Consider the following 12,763-nt stretch of genomic DNA (forward strand, 5'->3'; position numbering starts at 1 on the left):
GAGAATAAAATGAATGACTTACTTGATCTCTGGTTTTTAATAAAAAATAACTTTAGTCTCTCCTTAAATGTGTTTTCATTCATATAGAATTCAACTTGCACCCTGCAAACAAAAAATAAAAACATAATTAATCTGAAGACTAACATAAGAAAAAAATTAGTTGCATTATATATTTTAAGTGAATTATGACGAGAGACAGAGACAGAGAGAGAGAGAGAGAGAGAGAGAGAGAGAGAGAGAGAAAAGGAGAGAGAATTGGGTAAAATACTGAAGTTTTGTGGAGAGAAGCAGTTACTTTTAAATTTAAAGACATAGTTCAAATGTCAAATATAATTATTTTGATTTTTTGTATCAGTGGTTGCAATGAGTGGTATGAATAATTCAAAACAGCAATAATGCCAAAACAGTCATTAATAGGCATCTGTGGAAAAATTTTGAGTTGGTGTTTTCCCAGTCTTTGTCCACATCGCATGGATCAACCTAATGCCGGAGAATTCAGTTTGAGCGAAACTACCCAGATGAACTGCATCAAAATCTTAAGGGGCGGGGCCTGAACCTTTACTGTTCACAAGCGCTTCACTTGGCCTTGACTAGATTTGGAAACCACAGTCATGGACACTTTACCTTCTTCACTTATTTAGGCTCATTTTGAAATATACACAGATCAGGAGAGGAGAGGAAGGTGTCAAATACAATGTCAAAGTCACCATAGACATAAACCAGACAAATCAGCCACGATGCTGAGCATTATATATTCAATCCTCTATAAAATATCAACTGTCAGAAAAATAGCATTTATTTCTTGCATACATTTGCTTTCCCCTCAGTTATTTCAGATGGCCATACGTGTGCTGGCATAATTAATATTTTCAAAATACTGAGTGAAAAGAAAAATTGGGTTCAGGGCATGGTGACTTGTTAATAATTATCATTTGAAATTTTCTTAGTCTCAAATACATGTATTATAAATTAGGATCTGAAAAACAGCTAAGAAAGCACTTTAATGTTTATACAAACAATAGAGACTTCATTTCAGTTTTCCTAATATAAAATTTTGGTAATGCAACCCATTTTTTTTCCATCAATTTTTTTTTAATTTTAATCGTTGAATGTATTACAGATGTTCCTCATTTCCCCCCCCCCCCATTAACCCCTTCCTCTCCACTCCCGTCCCCCTCCTACCTTTTCCCACACTGTTGTCTGTGTACATTGGTTATGCATATAAGTTCTTTGGTTTATTTCTTCCCACCCCCCAACCCCCTTCCCTTTGAGGTTTGTAAATCTAGCAATCAATTTGTACTTCTTAATCCCTTCACCTTTTTCACCCATTCCCCTAACCCTCCTCCCATCTGGCAACCAACAAAATTTTCTCTGTATCTATTACAATGTTTCTGTTCTGCCTGTTCATTTTATTTGTAGATTCAATTGTCGATAGATATATATTCATTGCCATTTTGTTTGTTCATACATTTTATCTTTTTCTTCAAAAACACCCTTCAACATTTCATATAATAATGGTTTGGTGGTGATGAACTCCTTGAACTTTTTCTTGTCTGGGAAACTCTTTTTATGGCCATCAATTCTAAATGACAGCTTTGCAGGATAGAGTAATCTTGGTTGTAGGTTCTTCCTTTTCATCACTCTGAATATTTCTTGCCACTCCCTTCTGGCCTGCAAAGTTTCTTTTGAGAAATCAGCTGACAGTCATATGGGAACTCCCTTGTATGTAACCAACTGCTTTTCTCTTGCTACTTTTAAGATTCTCTCTTTGTCTTGAACCTTTTGCATTTTGATAATGTGTCTTGGTGTGGGCCTCTTGGGGTTCATCTTGTTTGGGACTCTCTGTGCTTCCTGGACTTGTATGTCTGTTTCCTTCACCAAGTTAGGAAAGTTTTCTGCCATTATTGTTTCAAATAGGTTTTCGATTTTTTGTTCTCTCTCTTCTCCTTCTGGCACCCCTATGATGTGAATGTTGGCATGCTTGAAGTTGTCCCAAAGGCTCCTTACACTATCCTCATTTTTTTGGATTCTTTTTTCTTTTTGCTGTTCTGAATGGGCGTTTTTTGCTTCCTTATATTCCAAATCGATGGTTTGCTTCTTGGCTTTACCTACTCTATTATTGAATCTGTGTAAATTATTCTTTATTTCAGTTAGTGCCTCCTTCATTTCTGACTGGTCTTTTTTTATGCTCTTGAGGCCCTCACTAAGTTCACTGAGATTCTCACTAAGTTCATTGAGCATCCTTATAAGCAGTGATTTGAACTCTGCATCTGTTAGGTTGCTTATCTCCATTTCGCTTAGTTCTTTTCCTGGGGTTTTATTCTGTTCTTTCATTTGGGACCTGTTTCTTTGTCTCCTCATTTTGGCTGCCTCCCTGTGTTTGTTTCTATGTGTTACTTAATGAGAAGTATCGGGCTAGCTGAGACCAGATGTTGCTTGTTTGAAAGAATTTAGGAACACCTGAAGGAGGATCCAAGTCAGGCCAATCCTGTGGTTAAGCAACTGGCAACAGCTTCGGTGGGCCTGAAAGCTGGATGGGGCGGGGCCTCAGAGAGTCAGCAGGGCGGGGCTACCAGTGTGAGCCAGGTTGCTAGAGTCTCAGATATAGCGGCTGTCTGCCGCCCAAGGGAAGGGCTCACCAAAGGAACAAAGGCCACTGACAGCACATTTGTCCTGGAGAAAGCCTCCTCTCCAGCGCCAAACAGCTCAGTTCTTCCTTGTATGTCCCTGGCGTCCCTCGAGCTGCCTCCCCTCCAAGCTTAGAGGGAGAGAGTCCGGTAAGTCCGTGCGCGGGCCCTTTAAGGAGCTGCCTGGGGCTCCAGCCGCCTCAGCCTCCCTGAGCCCCAGTTCCCGCTGGTTTTTCCAGCCAGAAATGATGGGGATTCTCTTCCTGGCACTGGAACCCTGAACGGGGCACCTGGTGTGGACGGGGACCCCTCAGTCCTCAGGGAGGACCTTCCCAGCTGAGGTATCCTCCTGATTTTTATCTGCCACACATGGGTGTGGGCCCAGCCCATCCACCTCTGACCCTCCTACCAGTCTCGATGTGGCTGCTGCTTTAATTCCGTAGTTGTAGGACTTCCATTCAGCTCGATTTCAGGCAGTTTTGAATGATGGTTGTTCTGTAGTTTAGTTGTAACTTTGATGTGGTTGTGGGAGGACGCGATACCGCGTTTACTTACCCACCGTCTTGACTGGAAGCTCAACGCAATCCATTTTAACTAGATAGTTTTATAGTTTGGGGTTTTGGGCAGGAGCACCCTTGGGAGATAAAATTGATATATAAAGATGCTCGTGTATTAGAGAAATATTCCACTACTATATTCTGTGCTGTGTGGTCAAGAAAGTTCATGAATATTTTAAAAACTGTCTCTTGTGCCATAAAAATATAAGGGTTTTTGTTATCAGTGGTGAACCATTAGTGCTTTCTGTGCTGTTCCTTCAGGAAGATGGGGAAGCTCTCCAACTGTACCTCTGTCCATCAAGCAAACGTTGCCATGCAGACACATATTTTCATTCTTTTTCATCACTTTTTATGTGCATGTCATCTTTTGTCTTTCATTCACCTTATATATTAAGTGAAACAAAGCACAGGAATCAAGATTCACTTCTTAATTTTTCCAGAAAGGAACCCCCTGCCCAGCCAGTGTGGCTCAGTGGTTGAGCATTGACCCCATGCACCAGGAGGTCACCAGTTCAATTCTTGGTCAGGGCACAAGCCCAGGTTGTGGGCCTGGTCCCCAGTGGGGGACATGCAGGAGGCGGCCAATCGATGTTCTCACTCATCAATATCTCTCCCTCTCCCTTCCTCTCTAAAAATCAATAAGAAAGAAAATTTTTTTTAAAAAAAGAACCCCCCCAAACTGCAGCATCTTCCTGCATAGTACTGTGTGCACACACACCCACATACACAAACCTACACACTCACACGTGCTACAAAGTACACACACACACAGGTACACAGGACTCCACCGGCACCTTGGAAATCCTTCATTGGATCTGCTTCCCTTGCTTATCAAATCCAAAGGCTGCTCATCTTAAATAAAGTTACTGTGATACAGACATCAAGCTAAGTTAGTTCAAATCTGCCTGGAGACAAAAGCAAGTTTGATAGGGACATGGGGCCAACACACAAGTGATTCATCAAAGGCCAAGTCGCTGTGCTTCCTTGAATTATCAAATTTGAAAGAATATGAGCCCGTTGTTCACATGACAGCCAGCCTTCGGTACTAGGGATATGACAGGGGTGCATTTTTTAACTCAAATGACAACGTCTACAGCCTTGCGCAAAACCACGAGGAATCTGGAAAGCATCCCATCTGAGAAAAAAGTTTAAGGATCTGGAAATGCTTGGTCTGAATGTGAAGAGATAGCAGTAACAGAAGAGGTATCTCTAATGCCCATCATTATTTAGATGAGATGACTCATTGTGACACTACTGTGTAGAACAGTCCCAGAGAAAGAGGAGCACTCTGAATGAACTCATGCAACTTTGCAAAGGCCATCGCTGGGAAGGAGTGAGCCCCCCAATACGTATCAGTGGGCCAAAGTGACTCCCTTTTTTTTGCACGGTATCAGGTCTCTCAATAAATGAACTCTAAATTTTACAATATTATGTGAAGGAAAGCAGTAAATCTACTGATCTCTCTGAGTCTATCTTCTCTTTTAGGATCATGGACGATATTTAAGTATGGATTGATATAAATGCATTATAAATGCATTATACACACACACAAAACAGAACATTTTTTGATCCATGTCTTCTATCTGGGGCAGAAAATTGTCCTTGAGGTTTGTGATTTATGATGTAGAGTGGTGCTTTCTTTTATTTGATCCAGTGACAGTCCTTCCAGAATCAAGGCCAGTTAGTGTTAGTGTAATCTTTGGGGACTTTCCCCAGCACCATGCAGTTCTCTGGTGCTCAGGGATTTCGTGCCGAGTTTAATATTGATTCTTCTCAGTTCTGTTCACGATTCTAATTGGCTTTAGCTATGTTCTCAGTATTTCCTTTTCCTAGATATGAATGTGCTTTCCTGTTCCGGGGGAAATTTACACTGCTCTTAATTCATTTTGACAGTGTTGCTCTGACTGAGGTAAGGCAACCCTCGACTTTCTTTTATAGAAAATAAATTTTAATTCTAATACTTTTAGTGACTGGCTCAAACTCGTACAGCTGGCCCTGGGACAGAATTGGGACATAGGTCTTTCCATGACTTGTTGCCTCTTACCTCCTCATCAAGTTGATTCTTCATCGTTAGGAAAGTTCTAGGTCATTTGTGAAATATTGCAAAAGAGCAAACACCAGACCAGCACAGGGTTGCTGAGAGTGTTTGTTTAGTCCTGCCCTTTGGTTATTGACTCTAACCCAGGCTCTTATTCATTTTCAAATACCCACTCCTAACCCCTGGTAACTAACTTATTTAACAGAGCAACCGCTGAAATGAAGCCTTGTAAAAAACAAATTAGCAAGTACGCCTCCGACTGCTTTTTCATCTTGCAGAAATGAGTTTCGCCAGTTCGTGCCCAAATGCTCCTGGCTTCCAGCCTTCCCCAGGCGCACGGACAAACCCCACTGTCAGGACCCGGCAGCCCTCCCGGGGTACTCTCCAGCTTCTTTCTGCTCCGCTCCTTCTTCCCGTTATCATTCACGCCTAACTTTCCCAGGTCCTGAATCAGGAACATCTTTTATGGAGGCAAAGATTAGTTCTGAGGACCTTTGATAGCCTCCTCTGCCTTTTAAAAATAAAATCTAAAAGAATGTCATTTTTTGAAAGGGGACCTAGCTTTACACACACACACACACTCATAATATATTTGCATAAAGACGCACATGTTTATGTGTGTGTGTTTAAATGTGTACACAGTAATGCAGTGGCAACAAGGGAAGACTGGGGTGCTAACCACTCATCGGTCATCTTCCACTGTGGGTCATGCTGACAGCCCCTCAGTAACTGCATTTATGCTCCTGTCACTCTTTGGTAATCAGGGCCTACAGGTAGCTGGAAATAACAGTCTCGCTGTTTCCATGGTGAAACACATCACGCGTCCACTGGGGCACTGCTGCACTCGAGTCTCTGCAGTGAGAACACCCGTGTCCCCCAGAGCATCGTTCATTTACAGGACCTGTGCTCTGCACTCATTTCATTTAAACGACCCGAGATCAGCAACCAGATTTCACTGGACCCTACGCAGGGGGAGCCAACAGACAGGCAGCTAGAATAACTATAAAGGTATATTTTTTCATCCTCAAACAGCAAAGAGATTTTTGCCTCTTCCTACCCTGGCCCAAATGCATGCGTAGGGGGCAGGTCTAGGTCAAGCCATTAAAAAAAGGAAAAGAAATGCAAATAATAGAACATAAACGCCTTTTTATTCCGTTAAGTATATCATAAAGAGTAGCAAAAATACACAGCATTTAAGAGTCTAATAAATTATGTATGTTAACAGCCAGAACCTCATAAAAAAAAGGAACAGTCAGATCCTTTAAGATAATTTGCATTTTTTCTCTTACTCCAGTTCTACTTTCATGACACACTCACACACAGAAGGCCCCCAAAGACCAAAAGCATTCATGTCACCAAGCCCATGTGGCTCAGTGAATTGAGCATCATCCCGTGGATTGACAGGTCCCAGTTCGATTCCCGGTCAGGGTATATACTCAGGTTGCAGGCTTGATCCCCAGGAGGGGGTGTGCAGGAGGCTGCTTATCAATGTTTCTCTCTCACAACACTGTTTCTCTCCCTTCCTCTCTCTCTAAAAAGTCAATAAAAACATATTTAAAAGAGCATGCATACAATACTTAATTTCAGTTTCAATGGCCTGAGTAAGTAAAGATTATTTCCCATGACTGCCTCATGTGTTCAGTGTCCTGTACCTGGTTGGGTCAACATGGAAATGAAGCACCCAGGTCCTCCTCCTTCGATAACAGCTGGGTAATTCCCATCTGGCAGCAGCTTCAGGGTCAGCCTCAGGTGCAGTGAGGCCTCTGCCTGGGGTCACACCTTTCTCAGCACAGGCCACAGGCTGAGAATCAGGTGCACCTCCAGAGGATCCAACCACGCACGGCGGCAACTACTTCACAGACATTGCCTCCGAGTTTAATGGTAGCTCAACTGGATCAAAAAGCAAGCACTCGAAGGTGGGTAAACTGACAACGTAGAGACAACACAGAATTGCCTCACAACAGAAACATTTCAAAGCAACTCAAGATGTTGCCTCTGACAGTAGAGTGGAAGAGATGTCCCTTAATCCCTGCCCGAAAGAAATACCTAAGAAAGTGAAACATGTATGGCTTAGCTATTAAGAAAGGAAGGGAAGTCCCTGCAAGCCAGAAAAGACAAGAAAATAAGACATCGGAGAAGTAGGCTGTCATCAAAACTGCAGTTCACCCTGATGCCATCTGCCAATTTGTGGTGGGGTGGAGTTTGCATTTTGATAAGCAGGAGACCCATCAAAGAAATTCCCCATGAAGATCTCAACAAAAGTCTCCCACAGAAATCCCCACTAAAGAACCCAGGTCCCTGAGACACAACCTCATCATTGCACAAACTAAGAACTAAGACCTAAGAACTAAGACCTATCCCTTCCAGCAGAAGACAATGGGGTATGTACTTGGTTGCCTTGGCCATGGTTCTGATTGGTATTAAGAGAGGAGACAGAGACTTGCTGTATTCATTTCCTAGACCTGTTCTAACAAAATATCCTTGCCTGGGTGGCTTAGAAAGCAGACATTTATTTTCTCATAGTTCATCTCAAGTATCCTATCAGCATGAGGCCCCAGGCATGATTGACCACCTCATCATCCTTGAGTCACTTTCTTGGCTTGACTTCCAGAGTAACCCATTCTCTTGGTTTTCTTCTTACCTTCCAGTTTACTTCTTCCAGAGGCCCTTGGCTGGTTCATTCCCTCCTATTCTCAAAACCAGTCTTCTTTCATAACAATACTCAAAGTGTAAATCATGTACATGCCCACGGTTGCCTAATTTATTCAGTCAGTCGGTCTTCTCTCCCAAACTCATATATTCAACTGCCTAGTCAACTTCTCTACATGGACATCCATGGACATCTCCTTCAGCACAGCCAAACTTAAATTCCTGATGTTTTCCCTTGAAATCTCCCGATCTGAACTGATTTCAAATCCATCCTTCTGGTGGTTCAGAAAAAAAGTCACATAGTTATACCTGAATCTTCTTTCTCTTGAGTACACAGTAGTAGTGTTCTCTAGAATCTTTGAATAGTAAAAATCTTTTAGCAGAATAGTAAAGAAGAAAATGAGAAAAATAATGCTTATAATGAACATGCTCAGTCAACACTCGCTCGCAAGAATCACCTAGAGGTCTTTAACTTGCCTTCAGGTTAAAATTTATTTTCAAGGCAACACATGGAAAACGAAGCAAAACAAAAATTTAAATGATAAATACAAATGTTGAACCCAGATGGAAGCGCCATGTATCAATCTACAAAAATAACTGTAGAATATTTCACAGCCTTGATAGTCCTGTGCTGTGTGATCTTCTATTCTAAGGCATGACCTTTTAATCAGCTCTGACTGCACCCTGACAGATTGGATCCCTTGTGCGAGTGATGTGTATTGACACAGAGGGGAGTTTTGGAAAGGACATAACCACCTACTTTCCTCTTCTCATCACCTCATTGTATCTGAGAAAGGAGGTGTACCCGCTGATTTTCCCTTGTCTGTCCTCTCCCTACCCCCCCCCCCAATTAATTCCAATGATGGCATCCAGAGGTCTGTGAAAATTCAGAAATTGCTTTAAGGGAGAATAAAGTTTGTCATTACACCATTTCTTAAAGCCCCATTAAACTTCAAGCTCCACTAAAGAAATATTAGTCAGTTTTTGCTTATAATTGCTCACCCAGGGCCTAGAGTAAAGTGGAGGTTCGCTAATATCTTTGGGATTAAAAATTACTGCGCAGTAGTTGCTTCGAACACCCCATTAGCATCTGAAGTTGACAACCATCAGTATGCAGAGGGTAGCAATCTGTGGCTGCTGCCATCTGGCATCTAGACTGGGAAACAGAAGCTCCCAAATAACCTTGCTCCAAAAAGAGGAACACATTTGTTAATTTCGGAATAAATGCCGGTTTGCTATGGATGACAGGACCATGCTAGCATACCATAATTCCGCTTTTTTCCCCTCAACCAGACTTAATGATCACACCAGTTACTGAGCTTTAAAATCTGTGGGTTACTACCTGTCTATAAAATTATTCAGCTGGACCTGAAGAACAACGTGCAGCTCTGGAGTTCACTAAGCTTCCTTTGTCCTTCTCCCGGGACCTCGCTCTGCTTCCTTGGGTGCATGCCACCCGGACCTTCTTCCTCCACGGTCTCTGTTAAGTGATCTGCATATATTTTTGCTTAGTGCCCTTGTTTCCTTTTATCATAGTAATGATTGCAGTGTGTCAAATTGTCTTTTCAAGGGTTCGTATCCTTCGAAGTACCTGAGAGACCAAACAGCCAGTTCTATGCCATCAACAGGATTCGGAATACAGACATGTGGGGAAAAAAAATGGAAAAAGATAACTCTCTGGACTTGGGGTGGTGAACACACAATACGATATACAGATGGTGTGTTATAAAATTGTACACCTGAAACCTATATAATTTTATTAACCAATGGCACCCCAATAAATTCAATACAAAATTAAAAAAAAAAACTTTTATAATTAGAAATTTGGAATATTTACATTTTGAAAGTGTAGCCCCTCCCTGAGCAAGGGAGAAAGGGCTTAGCTGTGCTTCGCAGAAACAATGAGCAGAAGGAGACTGAAATACACGGGGAGCTACCAAGTACCAGATGGAGAGCATCATTAATCACATGGAAGGAGGAGCCTCCCCGAGAGTTTATTTGAGGGCATGCCTCTCGCTGTGCGTCCCTCCAGAGCTGCCAGCAATGCTTGGCTTGGCTGTAAAGTTGTGAGGGCAGCAACTGTGTCTCCACTGTTCATTTTGATTGTTTTCGGATCACAATGCTAGGTGCACATACGGGCCACTCACTCTGTTTGCTGAGTGTCGAATGAATGTTGCTTTGTAAAAGATTGCTTTTTAGTCCGGACAGTGTGGCTCAGTGGTTGAGCGTCGACCCTGCACCAAGAGGTCGCTGGTTTGATTCCCAGTCGGGGCACATGCCCAGGCCTGATCCCCAGTGGGGGGCATGCAGGAGGCGGCCCATCGATGTTCTCTCTCATCGATGTTTCTATCTCTCTCTCCTTCTCCCTTCCTCTCTCTCTAAAGTCAATTAAAAAATTATTTTTTAAAAGAAACTTTTTAATAACTTTAAAAAAATGCTTTTTACTCTTTCTCTTATTTAAATTCTTAGCCGTCAAAATCATATTGTCCGTTTCAAATTTCTGCAGAGGGTCGGTTTAGTGTCACGCATGTTCCCGCACACTTTGTGGGTGGTCTCTGAGTAAAGCAGCCTTGAGGCTGTGGCTGTAGTGTCCCCAGGAGCCGGGAGGCTGCGGTGTGCCCAGGAGGCGGGAGGCTGCGGTGTCCCCAGGAGGCGGGAGGCCGCGGTGTGCCCAGGAGGCGGGAGGCCGCGGTGTCCCCAGGAGCTGGGAGGCCGCGGTGTCTCCAGGAGGCGGGAGGCCGCGGTGTCCCCAGGAGCCAGGAGGCCACGGTGTCCCCAGGGGCCGGGAGGCCGCGGTGTCCCCAGGGGCCGGGAGGCTGCGGTGTCCCCAGGGGGCTGCGGTGTCCCCAGGGGCCGGGAGGCTGTGGTGTCCCCAGGGGGCTGCCGTGTCCCCAGGAGCCGGGAGGCTGCGGTGTCCCCAGGGGGCTGCGGTGTCCCCAGGGGCCGGGAGGCTGTGGTGTCCCCAGGGGGCTGCCGTGTCCCCAGGAGCCGGGAGGCCGCGGTGTCCCCAGGGGAGAGAGGGCGAGGGCCCACGAGCTCTGCTCGGGACGGTGACAGCGTCACTAGCTCTGAGTGTGTCATCCAGAAGAAGAAGGAGGACGTTCGCCCAGCTGTGTGGGAGCCTGCTCGGGAAACGTTAATGAACATCCGCAGTGCCTGACGCAGCTCAGGAAAGTCGGCTGAACGTGTGGGTTCGTGAGACGGTCCGCAACTAAGAAGAACCACGAAGCGTCGTGAACAGCATTGTCCTCAGGCTGAAAACCTAAGACATCTATGGTCATACGATCCGGGGTTAAGAAAATAGTAAACCTTTTTCAGTTTTATTTTAAAGCTACACTGCGTATATTTAATTATTTGGAAGACATATATAGGTTAAATAATGTTTCTCTAAACAGAAACGTACATAAACCAAGGCGATGTATTGATCCGTTGCTGAGAACAGGCCCAAAGGCTTGCGGGACCTGATCCTGTATTTCCCGAGGAACAAGACTTGATACAATGTTACCGGTGCCGAACATTAGAACTGACTGTGCGGGTGTGCACGTGTGTGCAAAGTATGGCTGTGAGCAATTCCAATGCTCACACACGTGTGCATGGAAAGTATATGTCCATAAATTTCTTTTATACATTACATGTAGATAAACTTTATACAGTATACGTAAAAAAATTTCTATAATTTTTAGAAAAAAAAATATACACATACACCTATATGTGGTGTGTGTATATATAGATTCAGAACAAGTGTGTCTGACCCTCGCTCAGCCAGGATCGGCCTCGTAGTTTTACTTGGATGATCTCATCTATTCTTGTCGGTCTTCAGATGGTACCAACAAAGGAACTGACTGGCACTTTGCTACATCCCCGCAGTATGTGGATTTTATAGAATACCCCTCCCAGGTCCTTGTTGAAGACACTGAAGGTCTTTTTCAAGGGCAGATGGTCACTTGTTCGTTTTAATGGCAAAAGGTGGCCCTGAGCGTGCATGTCGGCTGCTCATGGGCTTCAGGACGTTGCCTTCATTCCTGAAGGGCCAGGTGAGACCCCGGCAAGGGCCACAGGCATCGTAGCCCCTAAAGATGGGCAAAGTGACCTGAAATGTCTTCATGATAATTCACATGTAAATAATGACACTTGACTAGCAAAAAATTAAAATTAAAAAAGGGTGCCATAGAATCGATGATATTACAATCTAACCCATTTCCTGCAAATGAGGCCATTATCTTTCTAGTTTCCAGTACTTTAAAAGCTACTTGAATGCCTTTCATGGGAAAGAATATTAATAGGAAACCATTATGCCGTTTGAGAATCAGCATGTACTCTCTGGAAGTAGGCAACAGGTCAGGCATATGCGATACATGCTTAATTACTCAGAAACTTTCATTTAAATACAAAATACAAAGTTAGTTTGAAAAGCCACGAATAGTTACATGATTTGCTGGCAAGCAGAGTCGCCACCAGAATCCGTAGGAAGAGATACATTGTACAAAGCTAAGGGCTGACTTATTCTCACCGTGTCATGCAGATGTTAAAACTATTTCCTAACTGGTTTAGGTTAACAGTTTCTGTGAGCAAGTCTAATTGGCGGTCAAGAAACTATTTTAAAAGCCAGTTTTTAACTTGTGTGTCTTCCCCAATTACTTAGCCCCATCACTTTATCCTAATTATGTGCAAAGTATTTAGTAGGAATTTACGGGTAAACATGACATAAAAGGAACACAATGATCGCCAATGACTAATATGAACAACACAAAAAAATACTCTCATTACCTGTGAAAATTTGCATCCCCAAAATGTACTTGGAGTCTTCTGATCAATCATACCATGTTAATATTCTAGGTGTGCATTTTTTAATATTACAAAAATCCTTGAAGCTAAGGGTTATTATCCTCATT

General features: G+C 43.4%; 1 protein-coding gene across 4 annotated transcripts in view; it reads right to left on the reverse strand.

Annotated features, from left to right (window-relative positions):
• Positions 1–12,763, reverse strand: part of KCNT2 (potassium sodium-activated channel subfamily T member 2) — a 165,919-nt gene that overhangs the window by 115,300 nt on the left and 37,856 nt on the right. For all 4 annotated transcript variants that reach the window (XR_004961413.1, XM_036277429.1, XM_036277428.1 and 1 more), the window contains exon 2: positions 23–102. Coding sequence is in view for 3 of the 4 variants with exons in the window: in XM_036277429.1 (XP_036133322.1) it covers positions 23–102 (80 nt within the window). In the remaining variant the exon portion in view is untranslated. The remainder of the gene's footprint in view (positions 1–22; positions 103–12,763) is intronic.

This window comes from Molossus molossus, unplaced genomic scaffold (genome assembly GCF_014108415.1).
Source record: "Molossus molossus isolate mMolMol1 unplaced genomic scaffold, mMolMol1.p scaffold_m16_p_23, whole genome shotgun sequence".
NCBI lineage: Eukaryota > Metazoa > Chordata > Mammalia > Chiroptera > Molossidae > Molossus > Molossus molossus.